At 38.2% G+C, this 20,948-nt stretch overlaps 1 protein-coding gene across 1 annotated transcript in view; it reads left to right on the top strand.

Annotated features, from left to right (window-relative positions):
• Window positions 1-20,948, top strand: part of LOC143818487 (contactin-associated protein-like 4) — a 696,988-nt gene that overhangs the window by 481,419 nt on the left and 194,621 nt on the right. The window contains exon 13 of the mRNA XM_077299784.1: window positions 15,468-15,665. Within this exon, the coding sequence (XP_077155899.1) occupies window positions 15,468-15,665 (198 nt within the window). The remainder of the gene's footprint in view (window positions 1-15,467; window positions 15,666-20,948) is intronic.

Here is a 20,948-nt window from a genome sequence, read left to right as displayed (position 1 = left end):
TTTCAAGTATCGGACGGTATTGCTCAACACTAATCATGAGCTGTACCACGCCTTCGCCATACTTTTCTCTTGCCATCATTCTGGTAGAGGTTGATCTTTGTTTCATCTGTCCAAAGAATGTTATTCCAGAACTGTGCTGGCTTTTTTAGATGTTTTTTTAGCAAAGTCCAGTCTAGCCTTTTTATTCTTGATGCTTATGAGTGGCTTGCACCGTGCAGTGAACCCTCTGTATTTACTTTCATGCAGTCTTCTCTTTATGGTAGATTTGGATATTGATGCGCCTACCTCCTGGAGGGTGTTGTTCACTTGGTTGGCTGTTGTGAAGGGGTTTCTCTTCACCATGGAGATTATTCTGCGATCATCCACCACTGTTGTCTTCCGTGGGCACCCAGGTCTTTTTGCATTGTTGAGTTCACCAGTGCTTTCTTTCTTTCTTTCTTTCTTTCTCAGGATGTACCAAACTGTAGATTTTGCCACTCCTAATATTGTAGCAATTTCTCGGATGGGTTTTTTCTGTTTTCGCAGCTTAAGGATGGTTTGCTTCACCTGCATGGAGAGCTCCTTTGACCGCATGTTTACTTCACAGCAAAACCTTCCAAATGCAAGCACCACACCTCAAATCACCTCCAGGCCTTTTATCTGCTTAATTAAGAATGACATAACGAAGGGATTGCCCACACCTGTCCATGAAATAGCCTTGGAGTCAATTGTCCAATTACTTTTGGTCCCTTTAAAAACAGGGTGGCACATGTTAAGTAGCTGAAACTCCTTAACCCTTCATCCAATTTTAATGTGGATACCCTCAAATGAAAGCTGAAAGTCTGAACTTCAACTGCATCTGAATTGTTTTGTTTAAAATTCATTGTGGTAATGTCCATAACCAAAATTAGAAAAATGTTGTCTCTGTCCAAATATATATGGACCTAACTGTATATAGGGGAGCAGGTGCAGTGAAGGACGACAGCCGTTAAGCGTCGATCAGACACTTCAACGGGTCAACCTGAACAAAGCTGGAATGGGCTACAAAACCATAAGACGCTTGGTGAGAAGGAGACACCTGCTGGTGCAATAGTAAGAAAATTAAAGAAATACAAAATGACTGTCAATCGACATCGATCTGGGGCTCCATGCAAAATCTCACCTCGTGGGGTATCCTTGATCATGAGGAATTTGAGAGATCAGCCTAAAACTACATAGGGGAACTTGTTAATTATCTCAAGGCAGCTGGGAAAACAATCACCAAGACAACCATTGGTAACACATTGCACCATAAAGGTTTAATATCCTGCAGTGCCCGAAAGGTCTCCCTGCTGAAGAAGGCACATGTGGAAGGAAGAGAAATGCTGCCTATGACCCAAAGAACACCATCCCCACTATCAAGCATGGAGGTGGAAACATTATGTTTTGGGGATGTTTCTCTGCTAAGGGCACAGGACTACAGCCATGTACCGTAAAATCCTGATTGACAACCTCCTTCCCTCCGCCAGGACATTAAAAAGGGGTCATGGCTGGGTCTTACAGCAAGACAATGACCCAAAACATATAGCCAAGGCAAGAAAGGAGTGGCTCAAAAAGACGCACATTGAGGTCATAGAGTGGCATAGTCAGTCTCCAGACCTTAATCCCATAGAGAACTTATAAAGAGAGTTGAAGCTCCAAGTTGCCAAGCGACAGCCTCAAAAAAGAGTAGTGGAACAAATTTCCTCCTAACATGTGGCAAACTTCATAATTAACTGCAAAAAATGCCTGACTGCTGTGCTTGCCAAAAAGGGTTTTGCCACCAAGTATTAAATCTTGCTTGCCAGAGGGATCAAATACTTATTTCTCACTGCAAAATGCAAATTAATTTATATAATTTATACAATGTGATTTTCTGGATTTTATTTTTGATATTCTATCTCTCAGTGCTAAAATGAACCTACCTTTAAAATTATAGACTGTTCATGTCTTTGTCAGTGGGGCAAACTTACAAAATCAGCAAGGAATCAAATACTTACACACGTGGTCAAAATTATTGTTACCCCTCGTTTAATGACAGAAAAACCCACAATAGTCAATAACTTGACCATTGAAATAACTTGAACCTGACAAAAATAATAATAAATAAAAGATCTATGAAAATGAACAATTGAAAGTCAGACATTGCTTTTCCACCATGCTTCCACAGAATTTCTAAAAAAATAAAACTCATGAAATAGGCCTGGACCGAAATGATGGGACCCCTGAAAATAATGTGACAAAAGGGACATGTTAAATCAAGGTGTGTCCACTAACTAGCATCACAGGTGTCTACAATCTTGGAATCAGTGAGTGAGCCTGTATATAGGACCACAGATACTCACTGTGCTGTTTGGTGACATGGTGTGTATCACACTCAACATGGACCAGAGGAAGCGAAGGAAAGAGTTGTCTCAGGAGATTAGAAAGAAAATTATAGACAAACGTGTTATAGGTAAAAGTTATAAGACCATCTCCAAGCAGCTTGATGTTCCTGAAATCTCAAGGGATTCTATAGAGAAATGTGCTGCCCAGTGTCAGAAAGCTTTGTCTGAGCTGCAGGTCACGGTTTTGCAACAGGATAATGACCCAAAACACACAGCTAAAAATACCCAAGAATGACTAAGAAGAAAACATTGGACTATTCTGAAGTGGTCTTCTATGAGCCCTGACCTAAATCCTATTGAGCATCTTTGGAAAGAGCTAAAATACGCTGTCTGGAAAAGGCAACCTTCAAACTCAAGACAACTGGAGCAGTTTGCTCTTGAGGAGTGGGCCGAAATACCTGTCGAGAGGTGCAGAAGTCTCATTGGCAGTTACAGGAATCGTTTGATTGCAGTGATTGCCTCAAAAGGTTGTGCAGCAAAATATTAAGTTAAGGGTACCATCATTTCTGTCCAGGTCTATTTCATGAGTTTATTTTTTTTTTTTTATTCTGTGGAAGCATGGTCGAAAAGCAATGTCTGACTTTCATTTGTTCATTTTCATAGATTTTTTATTTATTATTACTTGTGTCAGATTGAAGTTATTTTTGTGACCATTGTGGGTTTTTCTGTTATTAATCGAGGGGTACCAACAATTTTGACCAAGTGTGTATTGTACACTAATTAAATTTGTATTTTTAGTTTTCTCAGTTCATAGTATAGATGATTTTTCAATTTTCGTAGTGCAAATTGAGAGCTGTAAAGTTAGTTAATGAATGGCATTCACATTATAAAGCACTGCATATATTATTGTGAAGTCAATATTTCCATTCAATATTTCACAAGAAGCTTAATCCACCTTCTAATAATATAAGGCACAAGGTAGATTATTCTTTACTCCGGAGAATTAAACAACAGATGCTGGTATTTTCATCACTTACTGAATGCCAGTATTATGGAAAAATTTTGCTGATCATTCCACTAAATATTTAACCTAAGAGACTGAAACATATGTTTATTTAAAGTGCAAAGAGAAAAAGATCTACCGACTACATCTACTTAATTCAGCTTATGACAAATGATTTTAGTCTGACATTTCTTCTACCTAATTATCATTTTGTAGTCAGGTAAAATTATTTGCAGGATATTTAGGTTAATATTATGTAACCCTTCTGTGCCGTCTTGTTACTTTTTATCTGCTACCCTGAAGTTTGGACTATGGAAAAATATTTTTATATCAAAAGATTAAATTGGCCAATTCTGAACTTGCATGTAAGTGCACACCCCTTTGGGAATTTATCTACAGGTGTAGTGATGATTTTGACTCCATGGGTGTTTTCCAGAATCAAGGAGCATTGGATGTTGCTGAGTGAAATTTGCCGGTTCCCTGAAAAATGCACACAGGAAAATTGCACACAGAAAAATTGCCCACATGAAAAATGCACACAGGAAAAATGCCCACAGGAAAATTCCCCACACGGAAAATTCCCCACACGGAAAATTCCCCACACGGAAAATTCCCCACATGAAAAATTCCCCCCATGGAAAATTCCCCACACGGAAAATTCCCCACATGGAAAATTGTCAATTACAGCATCACAAAAGTTTCAGATCTATGATATTTCAGGTGCAAGGTGAGGATGTTCACATAATATGTGATCAACTTGTGATTTACAGTTGACCTAGTGCAAAACTGCAAAAATGATGATCTGTGATTTGCAGCAGTCTGTCATTCTCAGCAATAGATAGATGTAGTCTGCTCTCTTCTCTCACTGATTCTGCCTTACTCCTCCCACCAGCCCAGAGCAGCAGCACATGCAGAACCAGCAGCAGTGTGATCCAGAGGAGCCATCACTGCTATCAGTACCCACAAAAGAATCACTGCTGCTGGCAGAGATATTTGGTCCTGGAAGCCCTGAAGGCACCGCAGAAAGGTGAGATTCTGTCACTTGTACCACTTTGTGTTCTTGCTGAGAATGTATGATATGCTTTTGCAGTGGAGTCCGATGGGCCCCAGTGCGAAATTTGACCCTCCCCCCCCACACACACACACATTGGTCAGATGTATGGGCCCCTGTAGTGTTCTAAATTCTATAAACACTTATGAATTGCCCCCCTCCCCCTTCATTATGTAGTAATGTCCCCCATACTGGTACATATGCCCATCATCCTGGTGAATATGTCTGCATCCTGGTATATATGTCCTAATGCTGGTGATTTACAGTACAATGTAAATCAATGTGAAAAAAAAAAAGCTGTGCACATGGTGCAGAAAAATCTGCGCAGAAATGCTGCACATTTCAAAGAAGTGCATGTCACTTCTTTTGTGCGTTTCTGCAGCGTTTCTGCACCCCTCCATTAATAGAAATCTGCAGTGGTAAAATCTGCACAAAAACTGCACAAAAAACGCATAAAAAACGCACTAAAAACGCATAAAAAACGCACCTGTGGATTCTGCCAGGAGATGCAGATTTAGTGCAGAAAATTCTGCACCACATTTCCTACGTGTGCACATAGCCTAGGATTGGGGACCACGTAAACCAGGATAGGGACATATATACCAGAAAGGGGGCATAAATACCAGGATGGAGATCATGTGGACCATACATACTAGGATGGGGACCATATATACCAGCATTAGGACATATATACCAGGATGCAGACATATTCACCAGGATGATGGGCATATATACCAGTATGGGGGACATTACTACATAATGAAGGGGGGGGGCAATTCATACGTCTTTATAGAATTTAGAACACTACAGGGGCCCACACATCTGACCAATGTGTGTGTGGTGGGGAAGGGCCAAATTTCGCACTGGGGCCCATCGGACTCCACTGCAAAAGCACATCATACATTCTCAGCAAGAACACAAAGTGGTACAAGTGACAGAATCTCACCTTTCTGCTGTGCCTTCTGGGCTTCCAGGACCAAATATCTCTGCCAGCAGCAGTGATTCTTTTGTGGGTACTGATAGCAGTGATGGCTCCTCTAGATCATACTGCTGCTGGTTCTGCATGTGCTGCTGTTCTTGGCTGGTGGGAGGAGTAAGGCAGAATCAGTGAGAGAAGAGAGCAGACTAGATCTATCTAGTGCTGAGAATGACAGACTGCTGCAAATCACAGATCATCATTTTGCAGTTTTGCACTAGGTCAACTGTAAATCACAAGTTGATCACATATTATGTGAACATCCTCACCTTGCACCTGAAATATCATAGATCTGAAACTTTTGTGATGCTGTAATTGACAATTTTCCATGTGGGGAATTTTCCGTGTGGGGAATTTTCCGTGTGGGGAATTTTCCGTGTGGGGAATTTTCCTGTGTGCATTTTTCCTGTGGGCATTTTTCATGTGGGCAATTTTCCTGTGTGCAATTTTCCTGTGTGCATTTTTCTGGTCACCAAATTTGCCACATACATTTTGCCCAGCTTATTCACCTATATATTAAGTGGGCTCTCCTTACTACAAAAATTCTTAACATGTGGATGTTAAATGTGGTTTAGGCACACTGTGGTGCTCAAAAAGAATGGAGGCGTTTGAATTTGGGAGAGCAGAATTTGCTCAATTTGTTTTGGGGGGTGAGGAGCTATTTTGCTTTTTCAGAGCAAGAGTAATGTGGAAGCCCCCATTATTTCCGGAAACAGATGATGGACGTGAGTGAGAACTTGCTTTTTTGTGGATTGATATGAAGCTTTTATTGTGAAAATTTTATATATCGTTTGAGATCACACTTATCCGGCACTCTACACTGAGCATCTAAATCACTGATTGACATAATTTAGATAAAACCCGAGGGATCCAGTCACTACAGTGAAGCAACACAAATACTCTGGTTTCCATCTGGCCTCTGTCCAAAGGTGTCATTTTTATTTTTTTTTAGAAGTATTCAAAACTGTACCCTTACTTTTATGCACACCTAAAAAATCACACATCGTCGGATTACAGGCCAGACAGCATCCACAGTGCCTCCATCTGCCTCATTTTATGGAATCTTCCACCGTAGGTCCTGTTTGAATCATGAATTTCAGAAATTTAGATGAAAACCTGGGTCTAAGTGCTCAGCGCAGAGTGCAGGATAAATGTGCACTGAGCCTTACTGTGATCTTTGGGAGGCAGAATAAAAAGTTGGTTTCATTTATTTTTTACATCGTTTGTCGTGCCGTATACGTGATTGTCGACTTTATTTTTTTGGTCAGTGCGATTACAGTGATACCAGATTTATATCGAGTTTTTATGTTTGTCTGCTGTCACACACTAAAAAATGCTTTCTTTTTGCATAAAATAATTTTTGAATAGCCCCATTTAGATAGCTATCATTTTTCCTATTTTGGCTGACAGAGTGAAGTGTTGGCATGTTTCTCGCTTTTTGCTGGACAAGTTGTTGGGCACTGGGATTCTCTCACTGCATGGGACAGATCCCAAGCCTTATATGCCTCTGCATTTTCCCATTCAGCTTTGGCCATAGCGGGTGCTGCTAAGCATAGACATCAGTCCCAGCATCTTACTCAGGCTCGTGCTGTTCATTTGGTTACTGCTGGCTCTCCAGCCAAGTCTATGGTAACCAGCGATAGGCAGAAAGGCGACCAGACGCTCTGGAGTCTTAAGTCCAGAAATCATCCTACTGAGCATGTCCGTGATGAGGCGTGTCCCTATTGGTGGTCAGACGTCTCCAGCTCAGGTGATGTGGCAGCTCTGGATTGGCCCGCATGCGATGTCTCACCCGACTGGATGTAAGTGTTTGGGGAGAGCCTTATGTATAAAAAAACTCCAGTGGCGCATGCGGGCGCACTAGTATCATTTATGTGTGGCTATGTGAGTGCAGTCTCTACCATTCTCTCTGCTAGTGTTGTATGTCTGTCTAGCTTTGAAACTGTACACTTAGGCAGGCAGCTAGTGTTAGTGGGGGCAATTAGCCACTTGGCTTAGCATCTGTTTCCTACATGTGTGTGGTTAGCACAGTAGAGTCTCAGAGCAAGTTCAATCCTAGTTAGGGTATTTTGCAGATCATCTGTTTCTTTTCTGTGTGTGATTGAAACAGCTCAGTTACAGAGCATCTGTTTTGTTTCTGTGTGCGAGTGACACAGCTCAGTTTCAGAGCATCTGTTTTGTTTCTGTGTGCGAGTTCAGTTCACGAGCTTGTCCTGTGATGTTTAACAGGACAAAACACTTAGTACTCGTTTGTACTGTTCCTTCCTGTGGAGTAACAGAGTTTGGAACTCATTGTCCTGTTCACTCTGAGTGGCGTTTACGCAGTGTGTACAGGTAATAGCTCAACGTGCGTTCCATCATTGTACAATAGCATAAGTTTTCCATCTCTGCATGGTGGACCCAGGGTTGTGATTGCGTTTTATTATTTATTTTATTTAGTGCAATCCACCAACCCTAACACAAGTTGACATTTGTGTTGGTACCATCTTTGCCCACAAGACATTTTTTGATTGCTTTCTCTTCTGATTTTTGGGAGGCAGAATGAACAAAAAACACCAATTGAGGATTTTTTTTTATGTCGTCCTACATGTGGTAAAATTGATAAGGCAGCTTTACTATTCGGGTCAGTATGATTACAGTGATACCACATTTAATTTATATAATGTTTTTAGGTTTTGGTGTTTTTTCATAAAAACTATTTTGTAGAAAAAATTATTTTTGCATTGCTTTATTCTGAGAGATATAAGCTTTTTATTTTTCAGCTGATGGAGCTGTGCAGCAGCTTGTTTTTTGCAGTACAAGTTTGCATTTTCAGATATATTTATTTGCATTCGTCTTTTTGATCACGTTTTATTCCACTTTTTGTTTGGTGGTATGATGATAAAGCATTGTTTTTTGCCTTTTTTAATGATGTTCACTAAAGGGGTTAACTAATAGGACATTTTTATAGGTCAGGTTGTTCTAGATGCAGCGATACCAAATATGTGTACTTTATGGGGTTTTTTTGTTTTGCTCTGAAAAATATTTATTTATGGGTATAATATGTTTTTAATTTTATTTTTATTATTTTATGATTTTTTTAAATATATTTTGCATTTTTTTCACTTATATTTAATTTTTACTTTGTCACACTATGGGACTTTCATGTTTTGTAGTCTGATCGCTTGTAAAACATAGCAAAGCAGGAGCTTCTGTGCCCGGGAGATCGCCACAACGTACAGTGGGTACGGAAAGTATTCTGACACCTTTAAATTTTTTGCTATTTGTTTCATTGCAGCCATTTGGTAAATTCAAAAAAGCTCTTTTTTTCTCATTAATGTAGACTCTGCACCCCATCTTGACTGAAAAAAACAGAAATGTAGAAATTTTTGCATATTTATTAAAAAATAAAAATTGAAATATCACATGGTAATAAGCATTCAGACCCTTTGCTCAGTATTGAGTAGAAGCACCCTTTTGAGCTAGTACAGCCATGAGTCTTCTTGGGAATGATGGAACAAGTTGTTCACACTTGGATTTGGGGATCCTCTGCCATTCATCCTTGCAGATCCTCTCCAGTTCCGTCAGGTTGGATGGTGAACAATTTTCAGGTCTCTCCAGAGATGCTCAATTGGGTTTAGGTCAGGGCTCTGGCTGGGCCAGTCAAGAGTGGTCACAGAGTTGTTCTGAAGCCACTCCTTTGTCATTTTAGCTGTGTGCTTAGGGTCATTGGCTTGTTGGAAGGTGAACCAAGTCTTAGGTCCAGAGCACTCTGGTAGAGGTTTTCATCCAGGATATCTCTTTACTTGGCCGCATACATGTTTCCTTCCACCAGTCATCCTGTCTCTGCAGCTGCAAAACACTCCCATAGAATGATGCTGCCACCACCATGTTTCACTCTTGGGATTGCATTGGGCAGGTGATGAGCAGTGCCTGGTTTTCTCCACATATACCACTTGGAATTATTACCAAAAAGGTCTGTCTGCATCTCATCATACCAGAGAATCTTATTTCTCATAGTCTCGGAGTCCTTCATGTGTTTTTTAGCAAACTCTATGCGGGCTTTCTTATGTCTTGCACTGAGGCGAGACTTCCGTCGGGCCGCTCTGCCATAAAGGTACGACTGGTGGAGGGCTGCAGTGATAGTTCACTTTGTGGAACTTTCTCCCATCTCCCTACTGCATCTCTGGAGCTCAGCCACAGTGATCTTGGGGTTCTTCTTTACCTTTATCACCAAGGCTCTTCTCCCACAATTGCTCAATTTGGCTGGACAGCCAGGTCTAGGAAGACTTCTGGTGGTCCCAATCTTCTTCCATTTAAGGATTATGGAGGCTACTGTGCTCTTAGGAGCCTTGAGTACTGCAGAAATTCTTTTTGTATCCTTGGCAAGATCTGTACCTTGCCACAATTATATCTCTGAGCTCCTTGGCCAGATCCTTTGACCTCATAATTCTCATTTGGTTTGGCATGCTCTGTGAGCTGTGAGGTCTTTTATAGACAAGTGTGTGCCTTTCCAAATCAAGTCCTATCAGTTTATTTTAACACAGCTGGACTCCAATGAAGGAGTAGAATCATCTCATGGATGATCACAAGGAAATGGACATGTGACTTAAATATGAGTGTCTGAGAAAAGGGTCTGAATACTTATGACCATGTGATATTTCAATTTTTCTTTTTTAATAAATTTGCAAACATTTCAACATTTCTGTTTTTTTCAGTGAAGATGGGGTGCAGAGTGTACATTAATGTGAAAAAAAGAACTTTTTTGAATTTACCAAATGGCTGCAATGAAAAAAAGAATGAAAAATGTAAGGGGTCTGAATACTTTCCTTACCCACTGTATATACAGCTCTGGCAAAAATAAAGAGACCACCACATCAAAACCTTGTCTTGGGCAGCCCAATCTCCAGACCTGAGCCCCATTGAAAACCTCTGGAATGAAATCAAGAGGATGATGGATAGTTACTAGTGTTGAACATTCCGATACCGCAAGTATCGGGTATCGGCCGATACTTTCGGTATCGGAATTCCGATACCGAGATCCGACACTTTTGTGGTATCGGGAATCGGAATCGGAAGTTCCCAGTGTATGGTTCCCAGGGTCTGAAGGAGAGGAAACTCTCATTCAGGCCCTGGGATCCATATCCATGTAAAAAATAAAGAATTAAAATAAAAAATAGGGATATACTCACCCTCTGACGCGCCCTGGTAGTAACCGGCAGCCTGCTTTGCTTAAAATGAGCGTGTTCAGCACCTTCCATGATGTCACGGCTTCTGATTGGTCGCGTGCCGCTCATGTGACTGCCACGCGACCAATCACAAGCCGCGACATCATTCTCAGGCCCTAAACTCCTCATTCCAGGAATTTAGAACCTGAGAATGACGTCGCGGCTTGTGATTGGTCGTGTGGCGGTCACATGAGCGGCACGCGACCAATCAGAAGCCGTGACGTCATGGAAGGTGCTGAACGCGCTCATTTTAAGCAAAGCAGGCTGCCGGTTAACAGCGGTAAGGTGCAGGGGCCTCCGGACGGGTGAGTATATCAATATTTTTTATTTTAATTCTTTATTTTACACATTAATATGGATCCCAGGGCCTGAAGGAGAGTTTCCTCTCCTTCAGACCCTGGGAACCATCAGGATACCTTCCGATACTTGGTGTCCCATTGACTTGTATTGGTATCGGTATCGGCGATATCCGATACTTTTCGGGTATCGGCCGATACTATCTGATACCGATACTTTCAAGTATCGGACGGTATTGCTCAACACTAATAGTTACAAGCCAACAAACAAAGAAGAACACACTAAAGCTGTGATTAAAAATCATGGTTATTCCACAAAATATTGATTTTTGAATTTTTTCTTTAGTTAAAACAATAGTATTGTTATTTCTAAGTGGTTATGAACTTGTTTTCTTCACATTATTTGAGGTACATGTCAGTAGTTTATAGAATAAATGAAAAATTTACATTTTACTCAAAAATATACATATGAAGAGAAAAATCAGACAAATTGAACATTTTGCAGTGGTATCTTAACTTTTTTCAGAGCTGTATACTGCATCTGTCAGGAAGCACTTTCCGACCTTGACATTTATATACTGCAAATATTAGGAAGTGGTTAATTCTGACTAATGTTAAACTTAAGTTTATTTCAGGGTTTAAATAAAACTTTATTATAATCCCACATCTTTCTTACAACATTTACTGACTCTTATACTTATTTCACTATTTATCTACTCCTTTTAGTATCTAATGATGAGAAAATATGGTGGAAGGGAAGGAGCACCTTTTCAATTCTGGAGCACAAATTTGGGTGGAATAGACTGTGGACACCATGTTGCAATTAAAAAGCCCCTGACATGCCAAAAGAGCAAAAATTTCACACAAGTCACCCCATTTTGGAAACTTTACTGCCCAAGGAATTTACAAATGGGTATTATGAGCATTAGGGTCCCACAGGTGCTTCACAGAAATGTTGCTTTAACCCCAAATTTTTAATTTTCTTTGACGATGGCTCATTTGTGGGGGGAAAACGACTGTTTGACACAAGGCAGGGCTCATTAGCAAATTAGTGCAATTTGGATTTTGGAGTGCTATTTTGACTGGAATAGATTGCAGATGCCATGTCACATTTTGTAGAGGCCCTGACAGGCCAAAAGAGCAGAATATCCCACAAGTGACCCCATTTTAGAAACTATACCTCTCTATGAATTCATCTGGGGGTGTAGTGAGCATTTTTATCCCTCAGGCAATTCACAAAATTGTTTAATATTGGCCTGAGTAAATGGAAAATTACCATTTTTACACTAAAATTTTGCTTTGACCTCAATTTTTTTATTTTTAAATGGGATGATCGGAGAAAATAAATGGTACAATGTCTTAATTAATTTCTCCTAAGTATGCCAATGCCACATACAATCATAGAATCATAGAAGGGTAGAGTTGGAAGTGACCTCCTAGGTCATCTGGTCCAACCCCCTGCTTAAAGCAGGATTCACTAAATCATCCCAGACAGGTGTCTGTCCAGCTTCTGTTTGAAAACTTCCATGGAAGGAGAACTCACCACCTCTTATGGCAGCCTGTTCCACTCATTGATCGCCCTAACTGTGAAAAAGTTTTCTAACATCTAATCTGTGTCTCCTCCAATTCAGTTTCATCCCATTGCTTCTAATCTTTCCTTGTGCAAATGAGAATAAAAATGATCCTTCTACAATGTGACAACCCTTGAGATATGTGTAGACAGCTATTAAGTCTCCTCTCAGTCTTCTTTTTAGCAAGCTAAACATTGCCAAATCTTGTAACCGTTCCTCATAGGACATGGATTGCAGACTGGTCACCATTCTGGTCGCTCTTCTCTGAACTTGCCCCAGTTTGTTGATGTCTTTTTTAAAATGTGGTGCCCAAAACTGGACACAGTATTCCAGATGAGGCATGACCAAAGAGGAGTAGAGGGCAATAATGACTTCATGTGATCTAGACTGTATGCTTCTGTTAATATATCCCAGAACTGCATTTGCCTTTTTGCTGCTGCATCACACTGTTGACTCATGTTCAGCTTATGATATTTTAGTATACCCAAGTCTTTTTCATATGTGCTGTTGTTTAGCCCTATTCCTCCCATTCTGTATATGTTTTTTTCATTTTTATTGCCCAGATGTAGTACTTTGCATTCTACTTTTGAGGTACAGTACAATGCTCAGAAGGGAAGGAACGCCTTATAGGAGTGCAGATTATGCTGGAATGTTTTGCGGATACCATGTCACATTGGCAGCACCTCTGAAGTCCCAGAATAGCAAAGCACTCATAAATGTCCCCACTTTACAACCTAAAGCCCTCAATAAATTCATCTAGTGGTGCAGTCAGCATGTTGACCTTACATGTACCTCACAGAATTTTATACCAGTTTATGTGAAGAAAGAACAATTATATTTTTTACCACAAAAATGTTGTTTAAGACCCACATTTTTAGTTTTTATAAGGACAATTAGGAAAAAATGAACTGCACAATTTCTCCTGAGTGGGCCAATACCCTACATATAATTGGGAAATATTTTTCAAGAAAGTTCAGAAGGGAAGGACCACCACATTATCATGCAGATTTTGCTGTTATGGTTTCTGTGTGACATGCTACATTGGCAGAACCCCTGAGGTGCCAGATTAGCAGAAGTAATAATATTCATATCACAAGTCACAAAATTTTATACCATTAAGCAGTGAAGAAAAAATAATTACATTTTTACCACAAAATGTTGTTTAGCCGCATAAATTTGTCATACAGTTTCTGCTGAACTTGGGCAATAACTCATATGTGTCTGTACAGTACAGCTTAGCCACATGAGGAGGGAACGAGTGCTATTTTATTCTTGGAGTACTAATTTTCATAAAACAATTTGTAGACTCCATATAGAGAGCCCCTAGGTGCCAGAAAAGCAGAATTTCCCTTCAAGTGACCCCATTTAGGAAATTACACTTCATTGGGAATGTATATACAGGTGTAGTGACAATTTTGACTACATGGATGTTTTCTAAAATCAAGCAGCAGTGGATGCTGCTGAGTGAAAATTGCAAATCTGCCATTGCAGTGCCCATACATTGTGCTCAGCTCATGCTGCTGGAGACATAGACCAATAAATTAAGGTGGTTGTTATTGCTGCAGAAATGCCAAACCTGAATGCTAAAGGTGGTTTCGGCACACGCTGGAATTCTGAAGGGAGGGGGCATTTTGATTTGGGGGCACAGATATTGGATTGCTTTTTTTGTTGTTTACAGGATGATTTGGAATTTTTATTATCATTTTCGGGCTCGTAACATTTTTTGATTGCATTGTACTCCGCTTTTTGGGAAGCAAAATGAACAAAAACAGCAATTCAGATATATTTTTATAGTTTTTAAGCGATAAGATGACGTTTTCAGGGATACTATTGATGTTTACATATGACTTTTTGATCACATTTTATTCAATTTCTTTGTCTATATGATGAAAAAACATAGTTTCTGGTAATTTTTTTTCACATTTTTACAGTGGTCACTATAAGGGTTAAATAGCATGACTGTTTTATAGATCAGATTGTTCCTGATGCGGCAATACCAAATGTATATACTTTTTTGTTTTATTTTGTTTTTGCATAAATATACGTATTTATTGGTTTAATTTTTTATATAATTTTTTAATACTTAGTCCTTAATTGGAGCTTTAACTTTTATGACTCTTATCACTAGTACAGTGGGGAAAAAAGTATTTAATCAGCCACCAATTGTGCAAGGTCTCCCACTAAAAAAGATGGGAGAGGCCTGTAATTGACATCATAGGTAGACCACAACTATGAGAGTCAAAATTGAGAAAACAAATCTAGAAAATCACCTTGTCTACCTATGGTGTCAATTACAGGCCTCTCTCGTCTTTTTAAGTGGGAGAACTTGCACAATTGGTGGCTGACTAAATACTTTTTTCCCCACTGTATATTGTATGGCAAATATGCCCATGTATTGCAATGCATTACACTTGTCAGGCTTCTGGCATGGTCTAACCGGCTACAATATCTGGCAGACCGGTAGGTCCATTATTTGACCTCAGGTTGCCATGACAAATATTGGCAGCCCACAGTTACTTTTTGGGAGTACCGATCAGGTGAGAAAGGTAACCCCATCCTTCTAGTAACCTTGTAGATGCTGTGATCGCTATTGATTATGGCATTTGGCGGTTTAAATCACTAAGGGTAGTTCAGGGGCCACCCCCGGCTTTGACAGCTGGAAGTTTACTATGATTTTATCCATGTTCTCAACGGCAATTGCCATGACATTGTGGTATGTCCATTTTTGGGAAGTACTCCCAAAATATGACGTACCAGTACGGCATATGTCGGGAAGGGGTTAATATCATAAAATATTTTTTTAAGCCTATGATTGATCCAGAAGCTGCACACTTGGAATTTTCTTCCTCATAAAGACTACAAATTCCTTGTTTTACTTATCAGAAAACCCATTTAATCATTGATGTGATTTTCATAGTTGCCATTTAATTAATTTTCATTAGTAATTAAAAATGTATATGTTTGAATTTTCTAATACAATGTACTCTAAACTAATAACTTTTTTTAATTTCATTAGAAACTTTTTCTTAATCTCACTAGATGCAGCTATAAGTATATTACATCACAACAACACAGACCTGAATAAAGTAAAAAGTTCCAATCGAGAGAACCCTCATATGATGAATTTCAAATACTCTGCAGATATGGAGCAGCTCCAGGCTACAATAAACAATTCTGAACACTGCAAACAGGAAATTGCTTACCACTGTAAAAAGTCTCGCATTTTACATAAGCAAAGTAAGTTGCAGCAGAACTATTTTTTTTTTAGCCATGGCCTAATGTACTTTTAAATATGTTTAATCCATAAATATTGCTGTTTCGAGAAGCCCTACAGTGTTCATATCTACTGAAATAAATTCGCTTTCTCGACAGGATTGTCTAAGGCACACAATATATTATTTTCTTGCAAAACTAACAAAAACTTTACATTTACATGGACATTGAAGGAAAGTATATGCATTGAATGAAATTGTCTTTGCTGTAATCTTTCTTTAAAGGGAATATGTCAGTAGGAACATCCCTCTTAAGCCGTCTATACCAACATGCAAGTCACAGACAGTTAAATAAAATGATACCTTGAAATCTATAATCCGATGTCTTATTTATGATAAATCTACATTTTCTTAATATGTAAATGAGATGTTAAGATCTATGGGTCATTATTCCAAGTCAGAAGAACAGCGCTCCAGCCGGGTGTAATAATCCAATAGAAAAAACTTTATCCAGCCATGGTAAAGCAGCAACGTTTTGACCATAAATCGGTCTTTTTCAAGCATGCTTGAAAAAGACCGATTTATGGTCCAAACGTTGCTGCTTTACCATGGCTGAATAAAGTTTTTTCTATTGGATTATTACACCCGGCTGGAGCGCTGTTCTTCTGACTTGGAATATATACGTTACCCAGGAGGGTTCCCTGGATATGGAACGGGCGCCCCAATAAGTGAGTGCTGTCAGCCACTTGTATATTGTATATTCAAGATCTATGGGTCAGTCACAGATCTATCTGGGAATTTGCCTTGAGAGCTTATCTTAATTGAAAGGGTGCATCGCCAGTGTGAGACTGACTGTCTGCTTTCCTGATTTACATGTCCCACCCTACTAATGCCCTCTTTCATTTTAAATAAGTTCTGGAGGCAGATTCTCAAGAGATTTATATGTCGGGCCCATAGATCTTAACAGCTCATTTACATGCTAAGAAAAACACGGATTTTTCTGGAATAAGACATCGGATTACATATATCAAGGTGGTAGTTTATTCAGCTTGCTATGACCTTTATGGCAATATAGACCATACAATTTAGGAGGGTTGATGTTACTCACAGATTTCCTTTAATTTTGGTGGCATCCTGATAAGGGGAGTATGGAAAGCAAGTCATAATACAACAATATTGAAAATTGGTCACAGAGTCACTTAGAATGCTATCATAGTAAACAGCTGTAGTTTTACTGTTTAGATTCTCAATATATAGGGATTATATTGGTGGAAAAATTAACCTTATAAGTTTTTTTTTGCACTCTATAAAGTTATTTGTAGACATTTTTGACCTTGCATGATGCTTCTTGATATTGTAAGTTGTTTTAAAATCTAAACGCAATATTAGACACTGTTAATAAAGTTATACTTGAATGATGATGGCTAGATGTAAGCACATTATTACCAACATGCTAATAGTATTGAATCTGATATATGGAAAGCTGCCTGTAGAGCTATTGTAGAGCGATATAAAATGGAGGAAAAAAACCCTGATACTTTTCATTACGTAAAAATAATTACGTAAAATGAAGACAATGAGGATTTTTGTTTTTGCATTTTTAGAGATACTGATTAATCGGGTAAAGGAAATAATATGCAAGCATGTCACGGTAGGCACAGAAAGAGTTAACAGTCTGCAATGTGAGGATTCCACAAAGCAATTCTCCAAATTTGACTTTCTTGTACCCTTCTGAATATATGACAGTTTGGTATGGGCCTAAGCTGAAGTCACATCTGAACTTTCCGTTTTCAGTTTTGAAGCAGAATTAAGCTTGCAGCCTTTCAGCTAAGCACTTTTCATAGAAAATACAGTGCCTCCAGAATGTATTAATATTGAATGCTTAAGTTAAAAAGAAATCCGTTTTAATTGGTTTTGAAGGTTGGATGAATCCTTTTCAGCCATATTCCAGTCTGAGTTAAGGAAACTAGGAGCTTCTATTAATACTTTGTAACTACTGCAATTTAGAAAATACTGAACCCACAAGTTTTATGGTACCCTAGAAAAAATACTGTATAAATGCTGGAGCCAGGCCATTTACCATTTTATAACTTTTGATACGAAGCAGCGATAGTTAAGAGATTTTTATTTATAGCCAAGAAGGAAATACCCTTTGAAACGTTGACTAAGAATATCATACCTAATTACAATGTGACAGATAACATTTATTATGCTCCTGTTACCTTCTCGTTAGTGATATAGGAAGAAATATTTCTATTAGGAATTCATTTTAAATTGAATATAGTAATTTTTTCATATGAGATTATGCTTCACATGCAACTCAATAATGGGTATTTCAAACAGTAAATAATTTATTGCAGTACAAATGGCATATGAATTAACTTAATTATAGACCCATTAATTTTAATGAACTTTCTCTTGAGACTCATATAGTAATATCTAAACCACAATCAATTTAACTAGAAGTAGCAGCTTTACTGCTACTGGAGTTCACAGTCCATGTGAAATGAATATGAAAGCTGGCCTAGAGATATTAGTGCAGAATTAATAGATTTTATAAAGTTTTGTTTGTAGATGTCAAACATATATTCTTGTGTTCCCCAAAATGTATGTAGAAGCATACTGGGTAAAACTGCTATGCTCCTACTTATACATTTAAAAGTTTTCTGAGTTCTCCAAAATAAAAACCTTAATTTCATGCTCATGTGTTTAAAAAAATGGTACAATTATTATTTTTTCATTTTTTTTTTACTATTACCGTGCCACCAGTGCCGTGAGCACCCATTGGATCTTCTTTATATGGCAGCATAAATATGTGTCCTATAACACGTGACCATTTATACTAAATTGCAGACAGTGATAAAGTGCTGCATTCACTTGCTTGGTGCTGGGCATCATTGTGCTATCATAGAAAATGGAATTTGGCAGGAAAATGGGGTGGAATTTTATTGGTGGACTGTATTACAGTTTGTCATTTTGTGTTGACTACTATACAATGCAGAGCTAGATGCAATACAAAAATGTATAGACCTTTCTCTACTGAGCAATGCAAAGTCTAAATCAAATAATAAAACCACCCAATGGAGATACTGGGCATAGTTTACCACTGTAATGTAAGCTTACTAGAAACTATTGTAGTTCTGCCAAGTATGGGACGTTCAGCAGACCAGTAGTCAATAACATAGCAATAACACAGAAAAGAGAAAATCGAGACAATCACCTAGTCTAAATAAAATGTACAAATTTTATTAGGGTATCAAAAATTATTATTTTTTATAAAATGCCAGTGTACACAGAGAAGGAAAGGATGGGAACACAATAGCAGGCAACGAACAAACAAGGGGCGCAGAACAAAGTGGATAAATTGGAATAACTGGATATATGACAAAGTAGCTAAATCAATATATTGTCATTATAGACATATCCAATATGAGGCAGGGTCAAAATATCCAGACCATGTGGTCAAGTGGCATGCAGAAGCCCAGGTAAATCAAGCTGCTGCCAATGCAGCAGAAAAGTATTATGCCTAAATGTGAAGGGCCCATAATAAGGGTAGCGGTGGCACAAGCCAAAACCGTATCACATAATCCTATTGGGCAAATATACCTAGAGCATATGCTGCAAAACCTGGATAATAAAATTTGTACATTTTTTTTAGATTAGGTGATTGTCTCAATTTTCTCTTCTCAAGGTCTAAATCAAGTAGACTTTAATCTTTTATTCATATAATGTAAGCAGAAAGGCATATTCCAAATAGTACATGAGATAATGTGCATGGATTAATTAATAAATTAATATAGCACAAAACTCTTTTTCACTAGCTTTATATATTGTACAGGCCAATCTGTATTCAAATTTAACTTTACACCTGTAAAAGAATTAAAAATGCCTGAAAAGTGTTTTCTAGCCAAGTGGGACATTGTGAAGTGTATGTGTGTCATAGAAACGCAATGTTAAAAAAAACTTTGTTGGGCCAAAGCAATATTGTCAGAATACACAGCTATGAAATAATGTTTTATTGCAGTGTAAAAAGCAATTTTATAAAACAAGAATTTGCATGTTCTTAACAAAGAACAAATTATAAGCTATTAAAACAAAAGTTATTTGAGCTTTTATTCAAAACAATGTAACTTTCTCACACTTCGCTTCCTTTTTCTGTTTGAAACATATTTAGTATTTTGTCTTGTCTACAAAATAATCACCTAGTTGCTCACTTTTAGCAAACCAAGGTTTCTTTGTAGCTACTCAATGCTGTGCAGACTAATGTCACAGTAGACAATTTTTAAGGGTTTAAACTAACAAAACTTACAAATCTCTGGACCTCCATAATACAGATGCAGGATACCAGAAATGGGTGGATAATGCAAAATTCAAATTTGCTCTTTCATGCATTTTTTCACAGAAAATCTAATGTCTCTCATTATTCTCTTGGGTTTGTCCAAACCCCTGAGCATAATAACCGTTCTACACATGAGCCCAAATGGGGTCGTGACATTATGGGTCGCAAACTTTGGAAGGTTGCAGAATCCTCTTAGGCTCAGCAAACCCAGAAGCCTCAGCCTTGCAAATGGAGCACCATGGATTGCAATGGTGCTGACACCGATCCAAAGATGTGATGAGGGCTGGTGGGGTGGAGGAGAGTAGCAGAGGGGCTGGAGAGGTAAGAATCTTTTTTTAAAAAACATTTTGATGGCCTTTCATGATTCAGAAACATGATAAAAAACAGCATTTTGGCAAATGAGGATTTTTGCAAAATTCATGTAGAATTCAATTTGACTACAATTTATTTGCTCATCTCTACCCGATAGCTGGATGTTGAGGTCCAGATAAGTTGTAGAAAAATGTCTTCAGTAAGCACCTCCATTGAACAATTAAGGCAGTCTATTTTTTTTTTGTTTAACTGAATAGCTAAGTGAAAGGAAATCGAGAATAGGGTCTCTGTAATATTTGTCCAGAATTTTTAGCCCTTTTTACAATAACAAAATACGTTAAGCACACTTTTATGTTTAAAACTTACATTATCAAAAATTATGCATTAAAACTATAACACACTTTTATTAATCATTAATTTGTATTAATACTATATCTTTTACAGTACAATTTCAATGTATCTCATTTGTACACATATTAAAAAAATGGTGCTCAGTTTTTTCACCTTTAATTTTAAAATGTAGATGTGAGCCTCTCGAGATAAATGATTCTAATATCATGCCTCAGTGAGTATGCAGACTCCTAGTGCTCTTTTCCACTAATAAAAGTAAAATATTTGACTGTAATGAAAAATTAGGTTATTTGTAGAACATCTTTT

Source organism: Ranitomeya variabilis, chromosome 1 (genome assembly GCF_051348905.1).
Source record: "Ranitomeya variabilis isolate aRanVar5 chromosome 1, aRanVar5.hap1, whole genome shotgun sequence".
In the NCBI taxonomy this organism is placed as follows: Eukaryota; Metazoa; Chordata; class Amphibia; order Anura; family Dendrobatidae; genus Ranitomeya; species Ranitomeya variabilis.
The sequence above is the reverse complement of the archived record's forward strand: the minus strand, read 5'-3'. Positions and strand labels throughout refer to the sequence as shown.